This window comes from Toxorhynchites rutilus, chromosome 3 (assembly GCF_029784135.1).
Source record: "Toxorhynchites rutilus septentrionalis strain SRP chromosome 3, ASM2978413v1, whole genome shotgun sequence".
Lineage (NCBI taxonomy): Eukaryota > Metazoa > Arthropoda > Insecta > Diptera > Culicidae > Toxorhynchites > Toxorhynchites rutilus.
The window spans coordinates 192066525-192084823 of NC_073746.1; the positions used below are offsets into that span (position 1 = coordinate 192066525).

The window sequence follows — 18299 nt, forward strand, 5'->3', positions numbered from 1 at the left end:
TAGATGTGTTGGTGTTGATTCAGCAGAAAAAAATGTTCGTTATGGCCAACGTTCGATTTTTCGAACACTCAATTTGCCCGGCTGTTATTTTCCTGTAGGAGGCTCAATCGAATAATTTTCGCTCTATATCACAATGTATGTCCTTTTATCGAAGCGATACTGTCGAAAAGTTCACATTTTTTGAATTTTATTGGTTTTTTTAATTGAAATTGAAAACACCTTCCAAGCATACTTGCTTTAAATCGAATTCATTATCCAATGAAGTTACTCAAAATTGAACGAAATCGATGTAAGTGGTAGCTAATAAATTAAGCTATCTTTTGGTGCAAAAACATTACCATATGGTTCCTTTCCCAAGACATGAAAAATTATCAAAGCTACTGTTCGATTTTTCGAACGCTTGGCCTAAAATGGGTTAATATGCATCAAAAGAATCAATGTATTCAAAATATTTTATACCAAATAAATGGGAAGTATCGTCAAGTAGCATTTGTACACTCAATTTTGCGATAGACTCTATGTTATCATTTATTCTTGAACTATTGGATATCCGAAATCATTACAACGATATCACTTTGAATCAGTTTTGTGCGGTAGGCTAAGCCATCCTAAGCTCAATCCGCAATTTTTATGATCTGTTGTATATAACTAAACCGACAGAAAGTGATATTATAGACTCCAAAAAGATAGGAGTTACAGGCTTTCTGTGTCTAATTGAACATGTTGAACATGTTGGTTCATGCTGGTTCAGCATACGAGATTTTAAGCCAGTAGATATAGATTTTTAGCTCCCACTACGACGAGAACTTTTTATTCTCTAGGTTCCCATCTTGCAGGATGGACTAAAGTTATGCCAGTAAGATGTAAGCGTACTAGCTGTCCAGCTTGGTGAATCGAAAGCTTCAACTCTACCTGCGAATGATGGAACTCTATGGTAGCATGTTCGAAAAAGAACCTGAAACTATTGAGAGAAAGAGCAGAGGGTCCAAAGCCCCTAAGGAGGATGGTTGTTATAGTTGTTATCCATGCTTATTTTGCAAAGAAATGGATAAACTCCTAATTACATCACTCACCACAGTGAATCCTGATTCTAACCTCCTCACACGAACAACTATCCCTTCCTTGATAATCGCTACCACGCTATAGAGGCGACTCTTCTGGCATTTGGGTAGTGAATATCATACTAATATTCCTTCCATTCCACTGGTAACTGTAAGGACGTGATCGGCTCGCTATTGACTATTTAAAGCTCGATTCACCGAAGCTTGCACAATGAAAATTGTTTGCAACTCCCAAGCGTCATTCAGTGTGTTCTTTGTGCAATTTCGCTGGTTCAGATCAATCGCGAAGAGCAACTACGAAGTGTACAGTCTACCCAAGCTCAAGCTATGATGAGTCGAAAGTTTCAGTCTCCATACAGATAACTTCACTAGATAAGAAGAGGTCTACTAAATGTTCCTCAATTACCGATCGTTATATTATGCGTGTCTCTGAATCCATTGTAAGTTATCGTTTATGCACAATCGTCGAATCATCGAAGATGCGATGGTCCGTTAAAATTTCACAAATACTGAAGTTCCGGGACTACCGCGCGCTAAAATCGGGGAGTGGCGCTATCTCTGCTCCAACGCGCGAACTACTTTTCGCCAATTTCTGGCCAGCTATCATTTCTACCGTGAACCGCTATCTCGATTCAGTAGCTAGTTTTGGCTGCTAAGAGTAACGCAGTGGTTTTTTGTTGCGTCACAATTTCAATTATGGAGCAGAGAGCCGCCATCAAATTTTGCGCCTCCAGGGCAAACAGTGAATGCGGTCTTCTACAAAAGTGTCCTTGAACGATTATTGGATACGGATACGGCGCGTGCAGCCCGACCAGTACCGACCTGGAGAATGGTTATTCTTCTTGCCAAACGAATGGTGACTGTCATCACCCATCCCCCTATTCTTCGGACCTCGCCCCGGCAGACTTTTTCTTGGTTCCTTCGTATATGAACTTCATATCGACTTTCTTGTCACTCATGATAATAACGCGTGCTTGAGATGATTAGTTGAATCGACCGCTGGTCAAAGTCATGAAGCTAGTGCCTTGTGGGAAAAGCTTGGAAGACATGTCGTTTGTTTCCTTCAAAGTGACAGTTAGTAAAGGTGTATCCAACGTGGTCGGCGATCGTTGGTACTGGCCAGAAGGAGTCACTGTTCTAATTTCCGATCACGACCAAAAAACGATCCTACGTCATCTCGTCCGAACTCGTCTGCTATGAACGATCAACTACCGATAACATCAATCATCGAGGTCAATCCGGGACGCACACAAACAGACTCTATGGACAGCCCTTATCCTCTCGGCACAGTCGAGCCTTATCTCTTTGCTTCCTGCCGCAGTCGTCCCGGTACCGTGTTCAATATTGAAGATAGGGCAGCCCAACCTACTCCGTCAGGCAAGTACAGATATCTTTCGACCAGATCAACCACTGACTCGCTGCTTGGTTCAATCGGCAACGCTCTTCAATTGGTCATGTGAATCGCGCAGCACATACCACGCGCAGCAATAACGGTCATCGGGAGCCGGGAAGTACCGCCGTTAGCACTATGGAAGCCACCGATCCCCTCACCACAGTCGTGATACTGTTTCCAGCAATCTTCAAGAGTTCTGACGACAGAACTCTCTCTTGTCAAATCTTTGACCTGTGATACGAAGTGTGCCGCTGCGATCACTCTCCCTTCAACAGTTGCAAATCTACTGGAGGAGGCGTCCTCTTGGCAGTACATTTGTGTTGACTATTTCCTCCAGACCGCACAAGCGATTCCGATTTAATAGCAGATCATATCAAATCTGTCGAATTCATCAGTGAGTTGGCTCCCCTGCTGACGATTTGGTTATTCTCGGTGATTTCAACTTCCCCGGCTTAAGTTGGCGGAATGTATCACATGGGTTCCTATATGCCGACGCTTCGTGCTCCCGTAATTCTTCCACCACCGCTGCTCTTCTAGACACACTGTACTGCTGCATTACGGCAAATCAATGGCGTTCTTAACGAGAACAATCGATTGCTGGATTTGTGATTCGTTAGCTCGACAGACCAAGCTCCCTTCGTACTGCCAGCCGCTGACCCTCTGGTGAATCTCGTTCGTCACCACCCTGCTTTGATGATGACATTTGGTAGGACCGAAATTATGACGAAGAACCTTCTTGCAACTTTCAGATACAATTTTCGCAAAGCTGACTATGCTATCATCACTGCCACGAAATAAGTTGGAATGATATTTTAGCCAAGGACGACATTGACAGTGCAGCACAGACGTTTTCTCATGTTTTGACCTACATAATCGATCGACACGTTCCAAAGAGGGTGGAGATAGCGACTAACAAGAAGCCTTGAATGACAACAGAGTTACATCGAATGAAAACTCTGAAACGCGCCATGTTGAGGTGGTACTCCAGGTATCGCACTCCCTTTCTGCGAACCCATTTCAACCGCATTGACCACGCCTATCAGAAAACAATTCAACGTTACTTCGAGGTACCATCAGAACCTGCAAAGTTGGCGATCAACATGGATTTATGCTCGGACGGTCGACGACCACTAACTTGCTCTGTTTTTGCAATTACATCGTCGACAGCATGGTCGAAAAGTTCCAAACCGATGCAATCTACACCGATCTAACAGCCGCTTTCGACAAGATTCATCACGACATTGTTATCGCCAAGCAGGTAAAACTAGGCGTCACTGGGACTTTAATAAGTTGGCTCGAATCTTTCCTCAGAGGACGCCGAATCACTGTTTCAATCGGAGCTAACAGCTCAGAGCCGTTCGCAGCAACTTTTGGAATACCACAAGGAAGCCATTTGGGTCCTCTAGTTTTCCTGATCTATTTTAACGATACTTTTTTGGTGCTAGAAGGACCCCAGGCTTCATTCGCCGACGATTTAAAGATATTTTTTTCAGATCCGCTCAACCGCCGATGCCAGCTTTCTCTGTCAATTGTATGACAATCAACCCTTCCAAATGCATGACGGTTACCTTCGGTAGGAAGAAGGAATTAATAATGCCCAATCATACCCTATTACCCCTATACCCCTACGTTACAATTGCACGAAGTACGGAGATTAAAGAGCTTGGAGTGGTTCTGGATTCAAAATTGACATTCAAGCAACACATCGTTCAAAAGGCATCAAGGAACTTTGGTTTCATCATGAGAGTCTCCAAGAGTTTCTCCGATGTTTACTGCCTCAAATAGTTGTATTGCACTCTGGTTCGATCACCCCTGGAGTATGGAAGCGTTGTCTGGAATCCGTGCCTTCAAACGGGTCAACGAGAATAGAATCAGTGCTACGACGTTTTACAACATACGCTCTCCGACTGTTGCCTTGGCGTGATCCGTTTCGGCTTCCACACTACGAGAGCCACAGTTTGCTGATCCATTTGGACTCTCTACATACCAGACGAAGTCTAGCGACGTCATTGTTTTTTGCTGATCTAATAACCAACCGCGTCATTCTTGAGAATGTTACCACGACGTTCGAACTACGGTATGTATGCATTCCGCAATAACGGGACTACAGCGCGCCTTCAATACGATTACCCCCACATTGATTTCGATCTCTCCAGGAACACACTGAGGCAACGGTTCTCAACTATGATTAGGTTAAGTTGAAACCATTTGGACCTCGGAGGTCTATTTAGTGTTATGTTATTATAAATATAAATATAAATAAATATTAGATACCAACTGACAAGATATTGCACAATATTGCCAACAGACGGCACAATATTATTTCGTTTGCACAATATATTGCACAAGATTTCAATATTGCCCTTAGACGAACAATTATATTAGGTGTACCGGTAAGTTTCTTCTGTTTTACAACAGCGTAATTTGATTATTATTCCAGTGAATCAAATTTCCAGATATTCGTTGGAAATCTACTGTCATTGCGCGTCTTTTTCAGTATATGTCAAAAAGTTGAAGCGTAAACAACATATTTTTTGCCACTTCGAATATGTCAAATTTCATACCAACGAGAGTGTTTTTGCGGGGAGTGTTACTCCATTACTTCAATATAAAGAAAAAAGCTGCGGAAAGTCATCGCATTTTGGTGTAAGTTTATGGCTCCAACTGAGCGAACGTGTCAAACGTGGTTTAAAAGTGGTAATTTAGACATGAAAGACGAAGTACGTTCCGGACCGCCAAAAAAGTTTGAAGATGAAGAATTGGAGGCTTTACTCGATCAAGATCTGTCACAAACACAACAAGAACTTGCAAATACACTTGGAGTAGCTCAGCAAACCATATCCGATCGTTTGAAAGCATTGGGAATGATCCGAAAGACAGAGCGTTGGGTGCCATATGAATTGAAGTCACGAGACGTCGAAAGCCGTTTTTCACGTACGAACAACTGCTCCAACGGCATGAAAGAAAGGATTTTTTTTGCATCGAATCGTGGCTGGCATTGAAAAGTGGGTCCATTACGAAAATCCTAAACTAAACGCAACGTATGGATATACCGGCCATGCATCAACATCGACGGCCGCGCGGAATATTCACGGCCAGAAGGTTATGCTGTCTATTTGGTGGAACCAGCTGGGTGTGGTGTACTATGAGCAGCTAAAACCGAATGAAACTATTACGGGGGACCTCTACCGACGACAATTAATGCGTTTGAGCCGTGCACTGAAGAATTGGTCAAAATTTGTATCGATTCGTGTTTAGTCTACAAACCGGCCAATTATTTCCGCAAAGGGATCCGTTAGTTGCCACAAAGATGGGAAAAAGTTGTAACTAGCGATGGGCAATGCTTTGAATATTAAATTTGTAACCATTTTTGCAGAATAAAGCATTAATTTTTCATAAAAAAAAACAGGAAGTGGGTTATATCTATGGTATAACCGCAAGGGTGACGTAGGACTATCGTTGATTTAGAGATCATTTGTTTGAAGTTGAATCTAAATCCATTCTGAATGAATGAATAAATGAATATTTGGGAGACTTCGAAAACGAGAGCGTTACGTTGGAGGCACAAGGTTTTATGCATTGACAAATGATTGACAAATGATTGACAAATCACAAACCCAAATGTATTATATGGATATTTTATGGATAGAAAACATTCAATTAAACTCTTTCACATGAATATATTTTGAAAATTCCCAGAGGAACTGGCAGATTATTTTCAGTAACGATTAGATATTTCCACATTTTCCTCGATACTGGAAGCCAGTGGTTAATGCCAACTCGATAACCACCTGTTAATAGCACTTGATTGAAACATATTTGGTCACAGTGTTACATGGATAGAAAACATTCAATTAAACTCTTTCACATGAATATATTTTGAAAATTCCCAAAGGAACTGGCAGATTATTTTCCAGCAATGATTAGATCTTTCCGGAACTTTCTCGATGCTGAATGGCATCCTAACGGAAAGAGTTCTGCGCGTGTATGTGTCGATCCTTCGCCGTCCACCTCCTCCAGCACGTTAGGCAACGATGTTGTCTTGTCGATGTCCTCACGAAAAATGAATGTGTCTCACCACCAGAATATCGCTTAAGTATGCTTTTTGTGTGTGATTGAATCGAGAGAAGGTGTGGTTTACGATGGCAATTTGGAAGGCAAACTAGAGGGGAATGAACTCTCTGAGCTCGGAACTTTCGGCGACTGAGCAATAATCGATTGCGGGCGCATACAATATTGGATACGGAAATATCCTACTGATGGGGAAGAATAATCTTCTGAAGCTATCCTGTTAATTGCGATTGATTGAAAAACCACAAAACCAAATGTATTTGATCACAGTGTTACATGGAAAGAAAACATTCAAATAAACTCTTTAACATGAATATATTTTGAAAATTCCCAAAGCAACTGGCAGATTATTTTCAGTAACGATTAGATATTTCCACATTTTCCTCGATACTGGAAGCCAGTGGTTAATGCCAACTCGATAACCACCTGTTAATAGCCGCGCGTGTATGTGTGTGTAGCGATGTCTTCCCAGGGAACCGTTTGTGGCATCACTCTCCTCCTGATAGATTCCCTTCTGGCCTAGGGTGCACAAACAGGCTCTTGGTGACACCGTTCATCCGCGCTTTCATGATAAATAAAGAGCTTCACCGCAACAGCGACAACATGCTCCAATCGCTGTTCAATTAGAACTGAGTGGATTTCCGAGCGCCGCTCGCTTATATACCGATTGGTGATTTCAATAGCCTGTTTTGAAAGCAATTTTAAGACTATTGAAACAAGTTTTTGGATCAAAAAGTAACAAGTATATAACGCGTAGACATTTTATCTTTCGAATGAAGTGTTTATCATACCATTTCGTTCAGTTGTTTAGGAGCTATTAACGCTCAAAATCTCGGTCTCCGGCGTAACGCTTTCGTTTTCGAAACTTTGATTTTACACCCCGGTATAGAAATGAAAGACGTAGTCCTACGTCAAAACGAGGAAACATACCGGTACTCCTATTATTTTACCTCCACCTAGATTTGATCTAGTTTATATCCCTAGCAAAGAATGGATCTGCTGAAATACTCCGTAAGGAAGTCCATGACCTTAATTCCTGCACTTTCGGTACTGTCTTCCACGTTCTATGCGGGGCGCATTGCAACAAAGGCACAGGTTTACTAACAGCTGAGACATGGAATCTTCCTATCTTATTGGTTACTATGCTAAGCTGATGCTGATATCGGCACCGATTAACTGTCTCGCGTGTATCCTACAACTCCCGATGAATCGCGCTATGACGATTCCAAAATACCCATAAATAAAGGAACGATGATTGCGGATCTTGAAGCCCTCTGTATGGGAAATAGGTCGAAATGTTCGATTCATCACTGCATAATGGTCCAGGAGATGCATTTAAGTGGAAATTAGCATTTAGAGCTCGACAGTTATTCTCTAGACAAAAACTGTCTTAGACAGAGTCATGTGATGTGATATAGCACTCATTTTTATGTTATCAAAAATAGGGTGACCAAAATTGTCGATGACATAAAAAATATAACTTTCTTATCTTCAGAGATAGAGGTAAACATAGTTCTACAATGTTGTGGTCCCAGTTATTTGAGACATCTTTGTAGAATAAAGTTTTTCTCTATCTCTTAAAATAATCGATATAGCGCCTTTTTTTCTATGTTACGTTAGGGTTACCATGAAAAAAACTATTTTTTTACTCTAACTTTTATATTTCAATTTCTGCAAACTGTCTTCGAAAGACTTCAAGAGCTTACTGTTACAAACATTTTTCGATGCAGAAATTGTCGATATCTCAACTTTACTCGAAGTTATTGATATTTCTTTCCAAAAAATACGCTCTTTTCAATTGTTTTTCGTTTTTTTTGGGCAAATGTAAACAAAGTTTATTGGCGCCATTTGAAAGAGCATATTTCACTCTACATGATGTGTGACTTTCAAAACTATGTTATTTTTCATGTTTGAGTAAATTAAAATTGAAATCATGAGTTTTTGGGTAAAAATCATCAATAACTTTGAGTAGGATTAAGATATAGAATAGTTCTGCGTCGATACCAATATTTATCGATAAGTTCTAAAAGTCGTACGAAGACAATTTTGATGTAGAATTTGAAATATGAAAGTTAAAGCAGAAAAAACACGTTTTTTCATGGTCACCCTAATGCAACTTAGAAAAAAGCGCGCTAAATCGATTATTTTAATAGATAGAAAATAGCTTTGTTCTACAAAGTTGTTTAGAATAACTGGGGCTACAACATTGTCGAACTATGTTTATCTCTATCTACAAAGATAAGAATGTTAGATTTTTCATTTCATCGACAATTTTGGTCACCCTATTTTTGATAACATAAAAGTGAGCGCTCTATCATATGTAACAATTTTGTCTAAGACAGTTTTTGTCTAAACAATAAATATCTCCAACAAAGTTGTTTTTAGCGCTTTCTATCTGAGTTGCATTAGGGTAACTATAAAAAAACGATTTTTTTTACTCTAACTTATATAATATATTTAAAATTCTACATCAAAATGGTCTTCGTACGACTTTTAGAGCTTATCAATACCAACATTTTGCGATACAGAACATGTCAATATCTCAATCCTGCTCAAAATTCATGATAAGTTTTCATCCAAAAACTCATGATTTCAATTTTAATTTACTCAAACACAAAAAATAACATAGTTTTGAAAATCACATATTATATAGGGTGAAATTTGTTCTTTCAAATTCCGTCAACAAACATTTTTTATGTTTGCCCCAGAAAGAATGAAAAACAAATGAAAAGAGCGTGTTTTTTGGGAAAAAATATCAATAACTTTGAGTAAAGTTGAAATATTGACAAGTTCTGCATCGAAAAATGTTTGTATCAGTAAGCTCCGAAAATCTTTCGAAGACAGTTTGCATGTAAAATTTGAAATATAAAAGTGAGAGCAAAATAAAAACGGTTTTTTCATGGTGACCCTAACGTAACTCAGAGGGGCTGATTCTCGAATACACTTTACGGTGGAAACGAAAAAAACGGCACGACATTGAACTACGTTTTACGAGTTAGTGAAGCGAAGATAATGATGAGTTTTCAGGCAGAATGAGCACTTTTCAAATAAAAAATCATTAATGAAAATTAACCTCTTCGTATCGAACTGGTATTCAAAAACTTTGGAAAACTTTTGTTTTCTTCTTGTGATATAATAATCTCATACAAAAATTTCATCTGAAGATAATTTGATATTATAATGATAAATTTAGTGGGAAATTAATCTCGTATCCAAATGTCGACACTGTACCGTTGTCATCGCGAATACGTTTCATTCCGTTTCCACCGTGAAGTGTATTCGTAGTGTATTCGAGAATCAGGCCCAGAAAAAAGGTGCTGTATCTGTTTTTTCAAGAGATAGTGAAAAACTTTGTTCTACAAAGATGTCTCAAATAATTGGAGCTACAACATTGTTGAACCAGGTTTACCTCTATCTATAAAGATAAGAAAGTTAATTTTATCATTTCATTGACAATTTTGGTCACCCTATTTTTAACAACATAAAAACGAGCGCATTATCATGGGTAACAATTTTGTCTAAGACAGTTTTTGCCTAGAGAATAACTGTTAAGCTCTAAATGCTAATTTCCACTTAAATGCATCTCCTGGACCATTGTGCACTGGTTATTAGACTGGAAAACAAGTTATCATGCTCGCTTCTCTCTAGCATAACTTGAGACAGCTCAAGTTATGCAAGACCCGTTTCTATAATATCCTCGCGTCAGTCTTGAATGGATGATAGTCCATCTTGCGAGATGCGTAACCATAACATAGTGGAAGCTGAACACTGATATCTGCTTGCAAAAGACCTCGTTGACTGCCTTGAATTATCCCTAACGTCATAGCTCAGAATTATCGATAACGCATGAGCGGCCTGACCGTGGCAAGTCCATGTAATTCCTATCTCTTCGGAACCCAGTTTCCACTTCCTGTCTTCCTGTTTTGATATCAACAACTGATCCATAACAATCCCGAATTATAGGGAAGGCTTTGATCATCGTATATCCCTAATCAAAGTTCTATCAGGTGGAATTAGTGCTACCAAAGGTGCTGCTAGTTGTTGATTGGGCACCCGTGGTAATTGGGATGATATGCCTCCACTCAATCATATGTGAGCGTAAAACCACCTGAGGTGTTGGCAGTAGCTGACTTAATTGAAGCGGTTCAATCACAACCCTTGGATCACCGCAATCACCACCGCCGACCCACCGTCGGAAGCGGCGGTGTTTCACATGCAAATCTGTGTTCCACTGATTTCCCGGTTTGTTTGAAACATATGACACGATCTTATGTTTGAAACAAAATGAGCTTTATCGAGCGTCGAGCGGCATACGTTTACCTGGTGCATGACGTTTGCCCGGTTAATTTTTGTTATGAAATACAATACCACGCCACAATATTTCTAGCCTACTACACTTTTTCTGAGTGGTTCCTTCTGTTGCAGTCGTTTCCTGCAGCGATTTATTCCGGGATCCGCTAAACACACTAACACACTAAAGAAAATACTGTAGAGGATTAAATTCCCTCGGGCGTTCATCCCTCGGCACGGATACCTTGGAATCGAGGTTACCCACAGGATTTTACAGAGCATGGGGCTAAGTTTCGGCACCAACGCTGCCCATTTCCGGACTTGCGATCGGTAATAGAATTTCCTAATGATTTCATGTTTCCAATTATCAATCGAGGCCCTCTACAAGTTGAGGACAGAATCTGATATGGGTTCGAAGCTAAACACAGATGGGTAAAAACTTTTGCAAGATTGTTTATTAATGTTAAAATTATTCCATAAAATTGTGACCTGTTTTCTAATTTGAGACCCTTACCGAAAGATGATGATCATCAAAAAAAAGAAAGGGTGGTTTATATGTGTGAAAGAACAGTAATGTGAATATAGGATTACCATTTGAAAGTAATGGATTACTCCATAACCGCCCAGCTTAGCTCACCTCTTCAATTTTATCTCAGGGTCGGCTTCCGAACTACAGGGGAACTCCCAGTATCGCGGACAACACTTCCACAACCGAAAGAGAAGTTCAATAGGGCTGGTTCGAAGTGGAGAGATATGTTAAAACTACTAAATGATTTACAATTTACAATTTCTTCATCCCTCGGCACGGATACCTTGGAATCGAGGTTACCCACAGGATTTTACAGAGCATGGGGCTAAGTGTCGGCACCAACGCTGCCCATTTCCGGGCTTGCGATCGGCAATAGAAATTCCTAATGATTTCATGTTTCCAATTTTCAATCGAGGCCCTCTACAAGTTGAGGAAAGAATCTGATACGGGTTCGAAGCTAAACACAGATGGGTAAAAACTTTTGCAAGATTGTTTATTAATGTTAACATTATTCCATAAAATTGTGACCTGTTTTCTAATTTGAGACCCTTACCGAAAGATGAAGATCATCAAAAAAAAAGAAAGGGTGGGTTATATGTGTGATATAACAGTAATGTGAATATAGGATTACCATTTGAAATTAATGGATTACTCCATAACCGCCCAGCTTAGCTCACCTCTTCAATTTTATCTCAAGGTCGGCTTCCGAACTACGGGGAACTCCCTGTATCGCGGATGACAGTTCCACAACCGAAAGAGAAATTCAATAGGGCTGGTTCAAAGTGGAGAGATATGTTAAAACTACTAAATGATTTACAATTTACAATTTCTTTTATTGAACAATTTCTTCGTTGCGGCGCCGTTCGTCGATCGTTGGGGCCCTTCGATGATCAAGTGGTTGTTGCAAGATAGATAGAGGAGAGACGGGGCACGTGCCTTAATCATGGTTCGAGCTGCGATTCCACTGGTTGATTCTAAAGCCAATGTCGGCTCTGTTGTAGAAAATCGCTGAATTGATTGCAGCGCTTAACCTGCGCACGGGCAGCTGGAGGTTCGAAATCCGGAGGCGCGCTTGGAAACAGCGTGGCGTGAATCGGACCGTCCCTGTTTTTTCTTCACACGCCCAGGAGTATTACACTCACTTTATCACAGAATACCTTTTAATGATAACTTTAGTAGCTTCGTATAGATAGAAGTTCGTCGTTTCCAGACTCCAGCTAAAGTGGCCGAGGCCTTTTTCATTTCCCTACACGAAACCTTGTTCTTTTGTTCCGTACACGAAAATTACTCACAGATATAAAATAGCATGCAGTGTTGTGTTCAGAAACACTGACAAATTTGTGAATTTTGTTGATATAAACTAGAGATGAAACGGATATCCGGTAACTATCCGGTATCCGGGCTATCAGGCCAATATTTCCTATCCGGCCGGATACCGGATAGTGTCGAAATTGTCATTAAAATTGAATTATTATCAACTCATATCATTAATGTTTTATTCAACTTCATCGCTTTCGTTTCGTTTAACAGATGTTGAAGACGGCAATGAGCTTTTGTTCTCAGAAGATTCGTCTCAATATATTTTTGTATGATGTTTTTTCGTTTTTCGTTCACGTTTCGAGAACACCTAATTGGTCTGACCTGATCCTCGAGTCTGAAAATGTTGCATTCAGATAATTTTGATATTCTTCTAAATAGTTAAAACGAACTATCCAGGATTTTTTTTTCAACTAGCAATAATAACACCTGGGTAAAACCTCATTAATTACGATATTGCCACTGCGCAAAGCTAAAAAAATTTCACGAACATGATTTTAATTACATTATCCTCAACATCCAAAGAACAATCACGGTCTGGACCACCATGAGGTCCAGTGTACTTGCATATCTGATGATATGAGATTTGAGTTGTTGAGCTGTCTTTACTACCCAAATATTTTTGTACACTGACTGGGGCAGTATGGCCCAATACGACTCGATTGGCCGCGTCCGCGCACGTTTGGGAGATTTAATGTTTTACGTACGAACGGTGTGTTATAGATGGCCAACCAATCCAGAGTGGACTTTGCGAATGACTCGAAGCTATGCCAGAACACAATATCTTCATCCTTGCGGTACTTTTTACAAATTACATTTTTGACATTTTTGACAAACAGTTCTTTGTATAGCATCCGAAAGACGCGCTCTCGTAGGAAAATCTGTTCCGCGAGCTTCATCGTAAACAAACGAAAACACACTAAGCATGAACAACGTCCACAATGAGCAGACCAAAACCAAATACAGCTGTTTGTTTCTCGCTAGCGCGTGTGGCGGTAAACGAGACATGAATTTAGTCCCGCTGCTTATGACTCATCTGTTAGGCCTTGAAGCTTTTGTTCATGTCAGATGTTCATGAGGATTTTTATTCTAATAAATGAGTTTAAAAGATTTTGTCAAGTAGGAGATGGAAGCTATATGATATTATGGAATGGGAAGAAAATGATTGAAATGAAATGATTAACATGTACATTTATTCGTTTATAGTGAATGTTTTCTTTAAGAATCAGACAATTTTGGTTAGCGATGAAAATTTGAATGTAGAATGTAGAATATCCTAGGAAAAGCATTTGAGAATCACCATTTACGAGATAGAGTTTCAATTCGCAGCAACATAATATGTTTCAGGTTGTGCCGTCAAGGACTCGATACACATGATTATAGCTAGTATCATTTGTTATCCTGGGGCAAAAGGGGAATGTCGAAGGATGTCGATGGACTTGCGCAGTTTGACTTGTTCTACCTCCATGTATTTCAATGTCCCATGCTTGCATTAAGATTCGCAGTTGACATTAAAAACGAAAATAATTTGAACCGCCAATAATATCGCTATACTTCTGCAGTCAGTGAGCAACATAGATGTTCGTCATTGGTGGTCGTTGAAGTTTTCACATTAATCATTTGTTTGAACATAGTTTTCGTGGTGCCAAAATACTTCTTAATAAATTTATGAGATGTGTTGAATACAGAATCGGTTACATAAGGATTACTTAGAACAAATTTACATAATTCACAAAATCAGGAATTTGTATGAAATGATAATATAGTGCATCATGATTTCCTGTTTTCATGTTAAGTAACTAGATACTATTTATTTATTGTCAGTTAATATAATGCAACGATACTAGAGCGGTGAAATTTGTATTGTGGAAATGTTATCAGCAAACCACCAAATAATAGCGTGATTTGTTGTGTTTGGTAAAAGTGATATGTGGTTCAATGTGACAATGGGCGGATTCATCATCCCATTCAATTAAAGTAAATTGTGGACAAAATATTGAATCCAAGAATAAAAGGGATGAATGTCTATTGTTCAGTCGAGAATGATACAATGACGCGTCAGAAAATTCCTTGGGTAATGCACTATTTTTAATTTAATGATATTAAAAAGGAAATATTCGTTTTTGAACATACTGGTAATGTGTGAAAGGTGCTTCGTAGATCAATTAAGGTTCAATATAGAGAGGCAATTAATAGTGATCCTATCATGTCAGTGAAGTTGTTGATTGCATTGAAGCAGCTGAGTGAAGATTTTGTTACATAATCAACAAAATTGGATACTTGGAGTTTCTCGAATGTGAACGGATTTTTCTTACGATTATAGAAGACACTAATGTAGTTCTGAGAGCAGCATGAGAAAAATGTAACTATGGGAATTCAATTACAGAATTTCTTTTAGATTTCATTGAATGAAGTAGAGAAGTAAGTGTGTCCTTGCGTGTTGGTAACGAAAGCAAAGTCAACGAATTGGCATTTTTTCGCACATTACGTAACCACGTTGCAACACCAATTCGAACGAAACATTGTCAATCCGAGCCCTTCTTTTGTAGACGGAACATTGCATATTCATATTCGAGTAAATGCTTTTGGTTATCTAATAAGAAATTGGGCGTTTCAAGTGCAAAAAACATCAACATTTTGAAAATGATTGGAGGACAGATAAATCCAAATGTATTTCCACATTCAATTTTTGAAATATACTTTAGTGTGATTTTTTATGTAATAAACATATTGGATGTATATAACGTATGGCGAATACAGACGTCTTCCATTTTTTGCTTTAAATTTCCCCAAATCGCGATTCCTTTTCCTCATCTCCCGCAGACTACGTCAAAAATGCTCAGAGTACAGGGCGATTCCATTTATCCAATTAACACTTTGATCGCCCCGTCACCCAGATGTGGGTGACACTTTTCTCGTTCAATTTGAATAGGATTTACAAACGGAATTTGATAGAATAGGCACCTACATGTAAATATGGGATATGTAGAATAATCGAAAAATCTAAAACATAAAAAATATAGTTTTTATACTATACTTTCAAACGGCTTTATTTAGCATGACTTAATACGAGTATGTTTGTATGTTTATCTGTAGGGTTGTCCCATATCAATAGAAATTTAACCCCCTTCCTGTTGACCGATTGATCTGAAATTTGGAACACGCCTTCATCTCTACTGTAGTTATAAAACTGCGCATTCCATGATCTTTCAAATCCAAGATGGCAGCCGCAACCCTATGGCGGACTACATATTTTATCTAAACCCCATCAATACGGGTATCAAATGAAAGGGCTTGACTAGTAAAATATAGTTAATTGTGAAAATGCGAATCAAAAAATTGTTTGTTTTCAAAACCTCTTCAATATGGACATTAAATCAAAAAGGCTTGACTAGTATAACATAGTTTTTCATGACAAATCCAAATTCAAAATGGTCAATTACTTTTATTCATACAACTCTCGTACAGAGCAATTCCACCCCAAAACTGCTAACCCGACTACGATTTTTATTTACAATTACAAAAAATACAATTTTCATTATTATATGATCAATTTAAATTACGACTGACTTTATTAAAGGGCGTAATTAAAATGATTGATATTTCTTTCGAAAAATGATGTTTGACAAAGTTATTGGAAAATCAATAAACCGTTTGAGAAAAACAACATTTTGAATGTACTGTTAAAAAATCATTCTCAAAAATAATATTAAAAACATTTATATCTTTATGTCGTCATCTAACATATCGTCCAGGTCTTCACTTGCGTATAGTTCCTGAATATCTGAATCAGAACTCGATGAGATTATACTCTAAACTTTTCTTCTAACGCTTGCACTATTTCGTCGTCACTACTTCCCTCGCTTTCAAATTTACTTTTACGCCGTCCGGTGAACATTTTGAGGACGAAATAAAACACATGTGCGTCTAAGAAAACAATGTTTTGGGCCTATCCGAGTAGTGCAATCATTATTCTCATTTTCAGAAAAAAAACTTGCAACTTTTTTCTTCTTTTAGCTTTTTATCTACCAAGCGCAAAAAATAATAAAAATGAATCACGTGGGAAGTCGGAGTTGCCAAATGTGTTATAGTTTGTGACGATTATTTTCCCAGAAAAGTGACATATGTTCTTGGTTTATTATATTCACAAAATCTTCGCAATCGATTGAACAGAATATTCTATATTCTCCAATAAAATTGCAGTTATTCATAGTCGTCGAATATAGTATATAGAGCAAGTACGTTCGGTTGAATTTAATTTTTTATTAAAATTGGTAAGACTGTACAATTGGCTGAAAAAATATTTTTATAAGTTTTCTAATCAGCAGTCAGTTGATTTCATTCGGGTTCAACAGAAAAGTAGTTCTGATTCGAACCCGAATTCATTATTATCGTTGCCCGCTTATTTCTCTAGATCACCGAGAGTTGAATTTGGGTCCCGCAAGAAACAAGACCGAATCGCTCTGGGCGACGAAAGTGTTAATAGATATCAACACAAAAAAAAACAATGTACATTCTTGGTCAGAAAGATATCGAAATACATAATCCATAGAACTAATAATACAAGTGCCTTCATTAAAAATAATCTTCATGCCATCAAAATATTCCCCAAGGGCGGTAGGGTATCCACATCAGTTCATTATCCTGTTCTCGAAGCATTTCTGGTAATCGTTTATCGGTATGAATTAGATGACTGTTGTAGAGTAGTTGAAGATCTGCGAATAGAATGATCGTGTGATTGATTTTTTCCTAAATGTTTTTTTGAATTTTGTGTAACTTGTGCTGATGTTTCTCTAAATTCTCTTTCAGAACTAAGAATCAGTTGAACCGTTAGGATTAGTTTCTGGTTGAATTCTTTAAAATGCCATTCAAAAAGATTCAAAGAAGAGTTAGCGGACCGGGAGCCTATTGTAATAATTATCTACAAAATAGGTAAGTGTGTATCGAATTGTGTTAATGTTCCATTCGAATTTTGAATATTACTAATGTTATTACATAGTTTGCATTTATGTATACTCGACAAAAAATAGAGGAATTCAGTGCAACATCAAAACTTTAGGTGATTTTTGAAATGCTGTAACTAACGACGTAAAAACCAACGCATGAAGATGAGATGTATATCTGTTCAAAGCTTCAAGATTCTAGCTTTGTAATATTCTACGCGCACATTTTTATCTTGATATGATGTACAGTTACATCGAACATCGGAACATCGATCAGTTACAATTTTTTCCAAGCTGTCGTAGAATAACACAATATTTCACCAACGAAGTCAATAACAAATCTAATTAATCTTATCAATAGACTTTAAATTGATCTTTAGAAAATTCCTGCATGACCCTTTATTACAGAGATATTTTTGATTGAATAAAATCAAATTGAATAATGAATATTTTAATAAATCACGATCGCACCACGGAATGTAAAATTCTAATTTGATAGCTTCAACAATTTCGTTACGGGGTTCATTCCATGTTTGTTTGTCTATTATTTGGTAGAGTTAGGGAAAACCTTTCTTACATTCTACCTGCGAATTTCACGTGAATATTACAACACGAAAATTATCTTAATGCATAAAACTAATCAATTGCATTATAACTAACATTATTAGCGGTTCAAAAACTCGCAATAGTCCCTA

At 38.3% G+C, this 18299-nt stretch overlaps 1 protein-coding gene and 1 pseudogene across 7 annotated transcripts in view; one reads left to right on the forward strand and one right to left on the reverse strand.

Moving 5' to 3' along the window:
- Positions 1–13019: 13019 nt before the first annotated feature.
- On the reverse strand, positions 13020–13135 carry LOC129780819 (U4 spliceosomal RNA; annotated as a pseudogene).
- Positions 13136–14133: 998 nt separating this feature from the next.
- Positions 14134–18299, forward strand: part of LOC129779470 (uncharacterized) — a 167036-nt gene continuing 162870 nt past the window's right edge. For 5 of the 7 annotated variants that reach the window (XM_055786949.1, XM_055786955.1, XM_055786953.1 and 2 more), the window contains exons 1-2: positions 14134–14735; positions 17471–17593. In XM_055786949.1, coding sequence (XP_055642924.1) covers positions 17523–17593 — 71 coding nt within the window. In that variant the 5' untranslated portion in view covers positions 14134–14735; positions 17471–17522. Of the gene's footprint in view, positions 14736–14833; positions 15024–17470; positions 17594–18299 lie in introns of those variants that run through there. The other 2 variants (XM_055786950.1, XM_055786952.1) reach the window with 2 other exon arrangements.